Source organism: Chrysoperla carnea, chromosome X (genome assembly GCF_905475395.1).
Source record: "Chrysoperla carnea chromosome X, inChrCarn1.1, whole genome shotgun sequence".
NCBI lineage: Eukaryota > Metazoa > Arthropoda > Insecta > Neuroptera > Chrysopidae > Chrysoperla > Chrysoperla carnea.
This window is the reverse complement of record NC_058342.1, coordinates 21,801,889-21,814,959: the sequence shown is the minus strand read 5'-3', so window position 1 is coordinate 21,814,959 and position 13,071 is coordinate 21,801,889. Positions and strand designations below refer to the sequence as shown.

At 30.5% G+C, this 13,071-nt stretch overlaps 1 protein-coding gene across 1 annotated transcript in view; it reads right to left on the bottom strand.

The window, feature by feature from the left end:
• The window catches only part of LOC123302180, a 71,924-nt gene that overhangs the window by 29,881 nt on the left and 28,972 nt on the right, over positions 1-13,071 (bottom strand). Inside the window, exon 2 of the mRNA XM_044885012.1 lies at positions 8,561-8,708. Coding sequence (XP_044740947.1) covers positions 8,561-8,677 — 117 coding nt within the window. The 5' untranslated portion in view covers positions 8,678-8,708. The remainder of the gene's footprint in view (positions 1-8,560; positions 8,709-13,071) is intronic.

The following is a 13,071-nucleotide window of genomic DNA, read 5'->3' as shown; positions in this document are numbered from 1 at the left end:
GTAGAAAAAACATGAGTTACTTGAATGTGTATGCTATTTGTTTATGTGATGTTAGATATTTTAAGACGATTTTTATGATGTTGACGAATATGTATAAATATTAATTTCATATAATTGATACAGTCAATCTAGACGAAAAAAAGACCGGACCTGGAAAAAATTTCAATGGTGAATCTGAGGTTATAGATCGTTAGGGGGGCATGTTAATAACTTTAAAAAAAATTAAGAGAATTTTTTGTTCCGCTGTTTTTGAGAAAATCCAAAAAAGGTAAGTTCTACAAGAAATTGTTCAAATAAAAGTTGAAGTTAATTTCGAGTCAAACAACTTTCTCATTTACACTTTTACAAAAAAATCATTTTTTCTTAATGAAAATCGTGAAAAACCCTTTTTTTAATACTTTAGCGCCACCTACTTTTTGAAATTTAACTCGTATGACGTTGCTCCAATGACATAAAATGTAGCTGACAATGTCCTCTACACTTTTTATTTGAAAAACTTTTCCCTTAAAACCAATAGATTCCGAGAAAAACGCATTCCAAAATTTTTTTGGATTTTCTCAAAAACAGCGGAACGAAAAATTCTCTTAATTTTTTTTTAGTTATTTGCATGCCCCCCTAACGATATATAACCTCAGATCCACCATTGAAATTTTTTCCAGTCAAAATTCCAGATTGACTGTACTAAATATATAGTAAATAAGTAATTTCCAATTTTTTATTACGTGTTTAAAAGAAGTCCAGAATGGTAAAGAAGTAAATAAATTATCTCCATTTTTATTATGTTGTCGAACATTTTCAAAAATTTAATTTGATTAATAGGCTTTCCATTCCGAGAGAGCCTCCTTTTATATCTTGAGGTTGTTCTAGATGCTTCTGGTTAAAAAAACTGTTCGAGGCAAGGGTTTTATTCTATTCTATTAGCTTCTATTGTCCTTTTTCTTGTTACAAAATCGTTTAATTTAATAAAATTTATATCCAGACAGAATATTTTAATATAAATAACTTACTTTTCACAATAAAACCCTTGAAAAAACATTGGTTGAAATTAAAAGATTTAAACCTAACAAGGCCCAGAAAGTTCGTGTCCAATTCAGGCTTGATTGTCCTCCTAGTTGTCGAGAGATGGCGCTAACAGCTCTCGGCGGTCAGTTTAAAGTTGATCATGATTATAGTTGTCGGTTTAAACAAACTTTCAAGATCATTTCTAGAATTTTCTAGAAAATTTCGAATCGATTTTAACCGTTACACACATTTTGGAACTTTCTAGATCATTCCAGAAATTTCTTCTGAAAGTTTACATGAGTAAAAATAGGACAGATATATATTTTTTCACATTTTCGCCACCCACTGCAACCAAACTCCCTTACTTTCACCAGGAGACCAAGGGGTATTTACCGCTCTAACGGAAAGTTGATTGGAGTTGGTGGTCATAGAGAAAACCCTGTCTTCACGTACTAACCTTAACGTTTTATATATACATATATATATTAGATTATGAAAGATTCATCGAATAACTGAGGTGGCGATTCTAGATAGAATATTGAATCGATTATATTGATTAATCAAAATTATCAATGTTTTACAATAATTGAATAAAATGATACGAGCTACACGTATGATGATAAATATATTACAAAACAGTTATTTTTTAAACTAATGTTACAAAAAAAAAAAGGAGTTTCAGTATTTGGGTTGTTCGTACATGATAGTTATACTCAATATTACGAATACCGTTGAATCACAAACCTAAAAATGACTACCTATTGATTATTATACAATTCATTATTTCATGAAATTCCGTTAATGTCATTCAATGGTAAGTAATATGGTAATATAATATTAGTTTAATCAAACAAATATATGTATAAAAAACAAGTGAAAACATACAATTGACTGAGATAATTGTTGAAATACCATGTATAGACAGTGTTGATTACTCTATCACATTACACATACATACATGTCAGACATAAATAACTGATAATCCCATATTAATACAAACTATAAAATTTGCATCTATTGTGTGCCCTCGTGAGTAAACAGTGATGTTTAGAAAAAATATTTCAAACAAAAGTTGTTTATTTTTTTATAAGGAACATTTTTTACATTTAAACTTTTGTTCTATCTCTAACGGTTCACAGTATGGGTCCTACGGACAAAACCCAATTGACCTATGTTGCTTATTTACAACTCGACCTCACTTTTTTCGTTCTCAGCACGCCAAGAAATTTCAGCTTGACAGACGGACAGACGACAGACAGACAACCGGAAATGGACTAATTAGGTGATTTGATGAACACCTATACCAAAATTTTGTTCATAGTATGAATATTTTTAAGCGTTACAAACTTGGGACTAAACTTAGTATACCTTGGTATATTTCATATACATGGTATAACAAGTGAAAACAAACAATTGACTGACTAAATTGTTGAAATACCATGTATAGAAAGTGTTGAATATCAGTGCTTGCATTTTTTTTTATAAATTAGAAGAGTTTAAAAAACCAACAGGAAAAGGCCGGCATATATTTTCGTATTTTCTAGAATTTTTTTTAGTTTTTCGAGAGTATTTCACAAGACCACTATTCAACTTTCAATTGAATAGGATAACCTATATGATTCATGATTTTTTCAACCAACTTTGAACGATAAAATAATAATAAAAAGCCCGATGACCTAGGAATTTTTTGTGATTTTTGGAAACTTTGTTAATCAAAAAACGTATTCATAAAGTTTTATTAAAATCCCTAGTATTATTCAATTCGTGCATATCTCCTTAATATGTTGAAGTTATTTTTATTTCTTTTAAACGAATTATCGTGTAAAATTGTAAACTAAAAATATGAATTACGTAAGTTAAATAAAAAATAATAAAAATAATTTAACAGTATATTACACCTTTGATTTCTGTCCTTCCATTTATGTCATACCATCACATCGATGTTATAATACTTATTATATAAATAATTTACAGTTATTGTAATTACGTAACTGGGATCAAAATAATGATCCAAATGATTTGTGTTCCAAAATTTATTTATATATAATCAATGAATAATAATAATAATGAGGTTTATCCTCCGTTTTTAAGACATCCATCGATAACAGATACTTATCCCCCATGATTATTTTTAATATTTACTTATCTTAAGAATGTATGAGCGCCAGGACAATTTTGGATGAAAGGCTTGATTTTTTTTATATGAAGTTGGACTAAGTCTAAATCAATTCTGAAAATTTTAAGGGAGGTTGCCCGATTATATAAATAAATAAATGACTTTAAAAGTAGGAATATTTAACATTCATCTTATGGGAAAACGGTAGATGAATGATATGTTTTCATAGATTTCTTCAAAACTAGTCGATGGAAATTGGGAAACAAACTATTGAAATTAAAGTTAAAGCCTTAATAAATTATTGAAAAAAAAAAAATACATTGTACCCGACAACTTAAGGATGTATGAGCACGGTAGTGGGGACACAAATTTAAAAAAATATATATTTTCAATTTTGATGGTGAATTATGTTATAACTTGACAATTTAAGACATGTTGTAACTTTATAAGAAAAGTAAGAAAAAATTGTTTCGATATCTGGAGTTATTTTCAAAATATCGAAAATTGAAAATTTTGTTTAATTATTTAGCTTTCGATATTTCGAAAACCATTGGAGAAATTTGCTTCATATTTTTAGTCTACATTCATGAAGTTATAATAAAATTCATCATCAAAGTTGAAAATCAAGTACAAATAATTTCAACCACGATTCCAAACTTAAAACAGCTTTAAAATACATTCGAATATACTATTAAATTTATAATGTGGGTGGAGTCGGTAACTTCGTTCTTATCCAAGCAACGACAGTGTGATCGATTTACCACCCCATTAGTTATAATTTATCGTACTGCCGCTGCCTGGATTTGAACGGTTAAAGGCGATTGCGTCTTTAATCGCTCGGCCACTGAGCCGGTTCTTAATCAATGAATAAAAGATGTCAACAAAAGTATCGCTAATTAATGAGCCAGAGTAAGATAGGGTGGTGAAATTAGTGGGCAAGGTTTTAGAATATAATAATTTCTAAAAAAACTAAAGGGATTTGCGAACACGAAAAATTACAAATCGAACAAGAAATTACTTCGAGTCTTTAAGGAGAGGGACAACTGCACCACCCAGATGTGGGTAACCCGCTAGTATGAAATATGAAAGATAATTTAGAACTCAAAAAAAATCTATCTCGCTAAACTTACCTAAACTATTATATTAAGAAAATTGCTTGTTTTATTATGAGGATCAATTTCCTAATTTAAAGTGTTATTCTATGTCTTACCGTTTAGCAGTGCTGGATTACCCATTGGGCCGGACTAGGCCATGGCCTAGGGCCCCCGACGGGCAGGGCCCCCCACGAAAATCTGATATGATTATTTTTGAACAAAAATTTTCAATTTCAAGTTATTTTTTTTAACAGAAAAAATTATTTTGTTCATTTTATTTCGTTTATAACCTTGGAATGATATGAATAGGCTGTACGAATGCTATGAATACACAAATAACGATTAATTTGACAATTATTCAAAAAAGGAGGGCCCCAAAATTTTATTGGTCTAGGGCCCCCGATGGGCTTAATCCGGCACTGCCGTTTAGAATTTAAATTGACTATTAAAGAAACCCGAATAACTAGGTTCAATCTGATGTCAGAACATGATGTGCCCCATCAAACTCTACAATTTTTGTTGAGGTCATTTTTAATAAGTGTCACCTCGGGCAAGATATGCAAATGTATATTTTTTTCCCAATACATTTGGCATCTCCACTATTAAGAGTTGTTAAGGTTTTACTAGGCAGACCAATGTTACTTCAGTAAGTGTCATGTTTTCAGCACCTTTATCTAAGTCAACTTTTGATGTAACATTTCTGAAACCTCGCCTCCCTCCCTCTTTTAATGTAACATTTCATTTGTTCAGAAAATCATGAAACGAGAAAAATCCAAGGAGGCGTTATTCCTCCTATAAATCCATTATTGGAGGCGTTTTCATGGTAACGATACACTACTTTAATTATAGAATTGTATGGATGCATATATAATTGTATGGATTGCATTTATGACTTACGTTGAAAATTTAATATTATTGTCTCACAAATTTAAATAAATAATTATGATAATTTACATTTTAAAAATAATATTTGTGCAATTTGATTTCTTATTTTCGCAATTTTAATGCATTAAGTTTAATTAATTAGTGTTTTTCAATAATTTTAATTTGACATTTTCTATAACATTAACATGTAAAGAACTGCAAATTAGTCATAACAGCCTCCTTTATCGCCAAATTTTTTCACTGGAAGCGCTAGCATCGATTTTATTGTCCCTACCATGACTACGCACACAACGAATACTGTATACTGTACAATGTATGCATTGTTTACTAATAATAATTACTCCTGCAATTGAAAACTAAAGTTACTACATATACATAAGACACAAAAACAACTTTCTCTGATATTTCATTAATAAAAATATTAGAAATCAGATACCTTACCACACAGTTTTAGCTATGTTTTTTTAACACATGAATATTTAAGGTAGTATGGGCCGTCAACTGACCATCTTTTTTTTATTAAATAACGTACAAAATTTAATCAGTACACACATTACTATAATTTATCATAATAATTAAACTGATCTTAGAACAATTAATAATACATAAAATTCTATTACAGAAAAAAAAGAAAAATAAATAGTATTTTGACCATTCATTTAATTAGTTATTGTAGTTATAATTCCTATATTATCGACATATTATACTCTAGAAATCTTCTATATCATAATGAAAATAATAGATTTGGCAATGTTACAAAGGTTTAAAGCGCCGACTTTTGGTTCTTTAAAATTTTGGGAGTCGATCGTCTATTTTATAAAAACAATTTTTTGTGGCATATTAATTAAACTTGTCAACCGATGTCAACGAGATATTGATTTTTAAAGTTATCGTACTCATAATGAAACATACGGAAATCTCAATGTGAATTAATCGTTAATATTTTTTGATAATGATCGATCACATGTATTTTTTTATATACATATATAAATTCTTTAATCTTTAAGTTTTTTTTTGGTGCATTATTATGTGAACACAGTTTTTTGGAAATATGAGAATTTTGGTCTTGTATAAAGAATAACGCACGGGATCCCATTGAGTCAATGTATTAAAAAGTCAATTTCATTAAAAAAGTCGATAAAGCATCCTCAAACTTGAATAAAACATGATTGCTTATCTTTAATATAATGAAAGGCTAATTGTTGTTTATTTTTATATTTTACCCATACTACCTTAAAATGTATATGTTTCTAAAAAATTATTTTGTCCATTTAAAAAAAAAAAATTCCAGCATCTCCTTAACCCATTGACATTATTGTTACATAGACTGAGCGTCAAATGATTTTAAGCGTGCAAACATCTGAGGTAATTGCTTAGGTCAAATCCATCATGTCGGCGGTGTAGAAATGTCAAAACAAAGTGTTGTTGTCATACTTGTCATTGTAGATTCATAAGCAAAAATGTAAAGTGATATGTGACATGTATTTTCTTAAGTCCAAAAGATTAAAAGTTCAATGAAATCAAGATGATTTATGTAAAGCATTTTGTAATAGGAAAATTTGACATTTCAATGATAAATTTCCCTAACTGACTCAAGCAATTACCTCAAATGTTGGCACGCCTCTCACTGTACAGAAAGATAGGCGATGCTTTGTCTATGTATTATGATGTCAATGCCTTAAACACTCGAACACCACAGGTTCTATATTTAAAAACAAGTGAAAAAAAACAATTGACTGAGTTAGTTGTTGAAATACTCTGTATAGAATGTGTTAAATATCAGTGCTTGCATTATTTTTAAAAAAAATTAGAAGAGTTTAAAAAACCAACACAATTATGGTGGCATTTCGGTCGCCATTTATTTGGTTTTCGAAATTATTTCCAGAATTTTTTTCCGTTTTTCGAGAATATTTCACAAGCCCACTAGTTAAAGCTACCTGCAAATTTTCAACTCCCTATCATTTATAGTTTTGGAGAATATGGGCGCCCTCACGATTGAACAGTGACGTTTACGAAAAAATGTTTCAAACAAAAATCGTTCATTCATTTATTTTAGGCAAATTTAATTCTTTGTTCTATCTCTAACGGTTTACAAAATGAGTCCTAGAGACTCAAGACTCAATTGATCTATGTTGCTAATTTACGAACTTAGCCTCACTTTTTTTGGCTCATTTCGTCTCGCAGCAACAGATTTGATACAATTTAATACGATTTAATCTTTTTTAGTCTACGAAAGTGTCCATAAAAGTGTTTTGCCGCATGGAAAGAAGCGGTAAATGCCAAATTAAAAATTGTTGTAAGTTATTGACTTGTTCCTGTTGATTTTTGCCTGTTGACGGGATAAAAATTACATACATTGTTGTTTATGTTGACTGGAGATAGTTGATTTATCTTATTAGGCATAATACAAGTTTTTTAACAGGTTCTTTTAGTTTTAAAAAAATCTTTGTTTTCTAATTGATTATTTGAAAGTAAAATCTTACCACCATCTCAGTTCAGAATACAAATGTGTTTTATTGTAAGAAATAAAGCCAGAAAAAGGTCAATAGATTTATAGGACCCGGCTCAAAATGTTCGAATGAGTGTGTGAAACAAAGTCACATTAATTAAAAAGCGTGCTATACGCACGCGTACGTGATTAGACGCTCGCTCTAAATAATTTTGCTCAAAATACATGAAATTTGAAAAAATAGCTATTGTTGGATCTTATATTTTAAGGTATCTAAGCATTGTTTATCTAGTAATAAATGTATCTAAAACTCGTTTTTGAGATACAAGTGATTTAAAAGCAAAATCTAATTTTGATGAAAATTTGATATTGTCGAAATTAACGGTTATTGTGTTATTTCGATCAAATATTTGACTGGAAACTTATTGATTTCATATTTTTGATGATTTTTTTGTCTTTTGGCTACCTCACCGTTTTTGAGATATAAGCGTTATTAAAAAATCCCCATTTTTAAACTAAAATTTTGTCATCCACAAAATTGACGATTATCGTATGATTGAAAACGATTGAAATTTATATTTTGGACTATTCTAAGAACTTTTTGAGTCTTGTAATTTTCTGGTAGCTAAAGGGATTTTTTTTGTGAGTTAAGCGACTTTTCTAAGTCACATTTGCCCATGCCTGCTACTTTTTTTATTTTCTAATGAAGAACTATTTCTATACAATAAAATATAGAATTATCATTATTGAGTTTTCGAATGAGGAAAAACTTTCTTATTTAATTCCAGTGTCCTTGAAAGTCAAGGTCACATTCAAAGTCAAAACTTGGACATCTTCTTTAGATCTATTACTTTGGCATGCAAATTTTTGTTTCTAAGTCTATTATTTTCTGAGGCTGGTTGCTGTTCCGAATCTTTTATTAAATCCTGTATATACAAAGTAGGAATGGCTAAATGAAAATGCATTACCATTTACTTTTGGGCTTAAAATAAATCATAAACATTGTAAACAAACCTTATATAATTTGTCTTTTTGATACCAAACATCTTCTTCGTCTTCTGGCTGTTGAAAGGTAGAATCTAAGTGCAGATCATCGCGAGACCTAGATAAAATTCGTCGTCTCGAAACCATTACAACTCTTGTAAAAACGTAATGGTGATTTCTGTAAAAAAATATAAATAATTATAATTAGTAATTAGAACATTTAATTTTAAAATTAAATAAATAATAATGATAATATTAATGATACAAGCAAAGAAAACAATTGGGCCTCTACCGTATGCAAGTTTTGGATCGAAAATTGGGATTTTTCAAAAAATATAACTACAACATTATATTTTCAAATGAGTTAACGTTATCAAAATTATTAGTAAATAAAAAACAAAAAAACTTTAGATAAAGAAAAATCAGGTATTACCACTTTCACCCCTCCACCCCATAACCCCTTTCGTCGAAGTAATAGTTTTGTAATGTACACGTCATACTCTTTTATTTGATACTCCAATTGCATATATTTGAAAATATTCGATTTGAAGCTAGTTGTATATCGTGTCAAAATTTGAGCTTTATCGATGTAGAACTTGTTACGTTTTTGAATCACATCCATTTCAAACGCTTACAGCCCTTTTTTCACATTAAGATAAGCCTACGTCCTTTCTCAGGCTCTAGAATCTTTGTACCAAATTTCATTTAAATCGGTTCAGTAGTTTAGGCTTGATTGCGTAACATACAAACATTTAGGCAGAGTTACTTTTGCATTTATAAGCAAGGATTAATCAATATCAAGTCAGTTAATTGGATTAATTAATTCAAAGAAAGTGAAGACAAAATCACTTAAGGTTTGTTCCAAAATATCCCATATGTTGTTTTCCGACGGGAAATTATTTTTGATTTTTACAATATGAAAGATTTTACACAAATTTATAGCTTATGAATATTGGTTGCACTAATTTTATTAATTTATGAATTTCAAATGAGTTTGAATCGTTTAAATCAAGGTAAATAGCAAAAATATTCAAAAAAAATTGGGTGTTGCCCGGAAGTTCCCAGCCGGTGATTAGTAGTTGACGTAACCTGGTGCTTGTACAGTTTATGTAAATAATCGGCAGTTCTTAATAACCTTGTTTGGTTTAATTTGTATTAATTATTAAGGCATTGTAGATGAAGAAATTCAGACAAAAATAACTGATAGCAGATGAATGGCTCTTTAAAAATGGAATAAAAATTTGCAAGAAAATATTTATTTGTTATCTCTATATATTATAAATGCGAAAGTAAGCATGTTTGTTTGTTTGTTTGTTACAATTTCACGCTAAAACTTTTTGCTTTTACTATTAAGTATTTATATATCTACCTCTGAAACCACCAGCGTTTGGTATGATAAAAAAAAATTTCCATTAACTTGAAAGGCAGAAGTCGCGGGCTCGATTCTTGCCGTCGCGTCACAACAAAATTAATTTAATTAATAGTTGTGATGGGCTGGTGTAGTGCATGGTATATGCATGAAGGAGGTGCACTCAGCCTCTGATATTGAGGAGCTGATCTGATAAATAAAATTATCAGTGGAAAATGTGGTATCAGTGGAAAATGTGGCCCCATAACCGAAATTTTACATAAAATAAAAACAAATTGAATTAAATGTAAAAAAGTTCCTTATAAAAAATAAACAACTTTTGTTTGAAACATTTTTTCGTAAACATCACTGTATGTATTATATAGAAATATCAGTTATATGTGTGTGACATGTTTGTATGTGTGGCTACCTTTCTTTACTTACATGACATAAAAAAAGCAAACGATTGCATAATAAAAACTGTCTACACATGGTTTTTTAACAATTGACTCAGTAAATTGATTTTTTGTGCTTGTTTTTTAACGTAAATCGATTCTTAAAAGGTTTTTATATCACCCCTTCTTATATGGAAACCTCCATGAATAAAAACTTTAAAAAACAACACTTTAAAAAAAAATTCTTCATCAAATTGATTGATAAGTGATTTTTAACTACAGCTATCTATCAAGAAACACAAACACACTAAAAAAACGTAACACTACAGTGATTTTTAGAGCATATAATTGGAATAATTTGTATGCATATAAATATCGAAAGTTTAAATAGTTTTTAAGTAAAATAATATCAATCTGATTTCTAATAATTATATTTATATTTTACAATGTAATTTGCATGAAACGAAATATTTATATCATACATAAGCTACAGGTCCGTGCGCAGGAATTATCCAAGAGAGGGGTTCAAACTTTTGAACGCCATGTTAGATCATAAAGTCAATAAAAACAAGAAATTATTTTTTTGCGTAAGAGAACATTTCATTAGGTCAAAATTATTAGATCAATATTAAGTGAATTCTACAAGTACAGAAATAAAAATTTCCTAAACCCTGTGCGCATCGACTTCTACACCACGATATATATTGAGCGAGGAATAAATCGTTTAGCGGATCTTCAGACATTCTTGCTCTAAGGTTTGTTTTTCGACGACGCAAGGTTGAAAAGAAGCGTTCATTCGTCGCTGTTGCCACAAACAAAATTACCAGAACGGAAGCATTTAGTAGACATTCGGAAACGCATCTTTATTGCCAATATCGAAAACTTCGAATGAATTTTTAGCACCCCATCTGGCAATGCGTTTCCACCAAAGTTGAACTTCGTCGACTCAGATGTCATTGAAAATTCTAGTTCAAAAAGTCGAGCAAGAGTTTTGATCAAAATTTTTCATTTTATTGTGAAATAGACAAGCTAAATTTGATAAAATATTGCGATGATACAAAATTCGATCTATAATCTTCAACTGAATCAGTCTGTATATTCAAGCGTTGAGTCTGTTATGACGTGAAGCTTGGCTTCCGTACTTCTATGTCGTATTCATCGCCGATATCGTTCAAGTTTTTGAGAATTCTTCTCCTCTTTCAATCTAAATATATTTCGCAGCATCAGCTAGTTCAATAGCCTAGCCAAGATCCAGGTTTTCTGTTTGAAGTACTTGATTCAAAGGCAAAGTAAAAAATGTACCGCGCTCAAAATATGCATAGATATCTGATTCGTTAGTAGAAATGTGTCTCATAAATGGATGCATTTACAGCACTATATTGTTCGTTCAGAATTTTTGTAGATCGAATCTCAATGGGAGGGGTTTTGACCCCCAAAACCCCTCCCTAGTACACGGGCCTAATAAGAAATATATATATATATTAAAAATATTATTTAAATGTACACATACATTAATAATTGAAAAAATATTTTTTTTTTTAAATTTATTATTACAAATTTCAAACATTCTTCAAATTAATATATTTTAATATATGATTTGTGTACTGTTATTTTAAAAAATGTACTTAAAATTGTAAGTAACTGTATCAATTCATTTACATACTACTATACCTTTCAAAATTCATACATACAAAGTGGTCTATTATAACTGATTTGCAATTTTTTTATAGAGTGTTCTATATTTGTCTACAGAACTTCCGCTTCCTGAATAAGCTCAGAAAAAAAATAAGAAAATGTTAATTTATCAGATAATTAACCTACTCTTAAATTAATCATAGCACATATATTAGTCAATTAACCGACTCTTATATTAGTCAAAGGCAGCACAGGACTGCCGTACGTCCTTAAATGAGCTGGCGAAACAAATGAATGTAAATCTGGTATGGGTACAGGGACATATGGACATTCCAGGATATTGCGAAGCCGACGAGCTTGTCAGAAATGGCACAATGCTGCAGTACACAAGCATCAATAAATATCCGGGAGTTCCATTTGCCAACTGCAAGTTGCTCCTCAAAAATATCTTAAAAAGGGCCAATCTTAGATGGAGGGAGGAACGTACTTGTGGTACTATAAGACAGATATGGTCTGAGTACAATCGTAGGCGTTCCGCAGATATTATATCGCTTCCAAGGGCTTCTATTAGCAAAGTTATTGCGGCTATTACAGGACACTGGTTGGACGGCAGGCATACTGAACACCTGGGCTACTGCAGGAGCTGTCACAGTGATGAGGAGGAGGAGACAATGTCTCACCTTTTCTGTCACTGCCCGGCTCTTGCCATGAGGAGATGGACTTACTTGAGCCAGCCTCTCTTTGACGACCTCTCCGACCTAGAGTCCGTCGACGTCAAAGCTCTCCTGATGTTCTTAAACACCTCCAAATGGTTCATGGGGTAGTGGCCGGGGATGGGCCAACTCTTTTTCGGTATCATAACGGACCCTATGGTCTAAGTGTGTCCCACCCCAAGACCTATACGCTCTAACTTAACCTAACCTATATTAATCATGTAATAAATAATACATTCATGAAAACAAAATTCATCGGATAAAACACTACTTACACAATGGATGTCTTTTATCATGGTGTAAAGGAGTGACCTATATGCGAAATTACTAAAAAAAACTAAAACTAAATCTTATGCATCGTATCAACTTATAACTTCAACACAATATACATAGTGTGGTTTTGCCGAGAATACAAGATTTCGATCAACTTCATGCTTAAGGTATGTGATA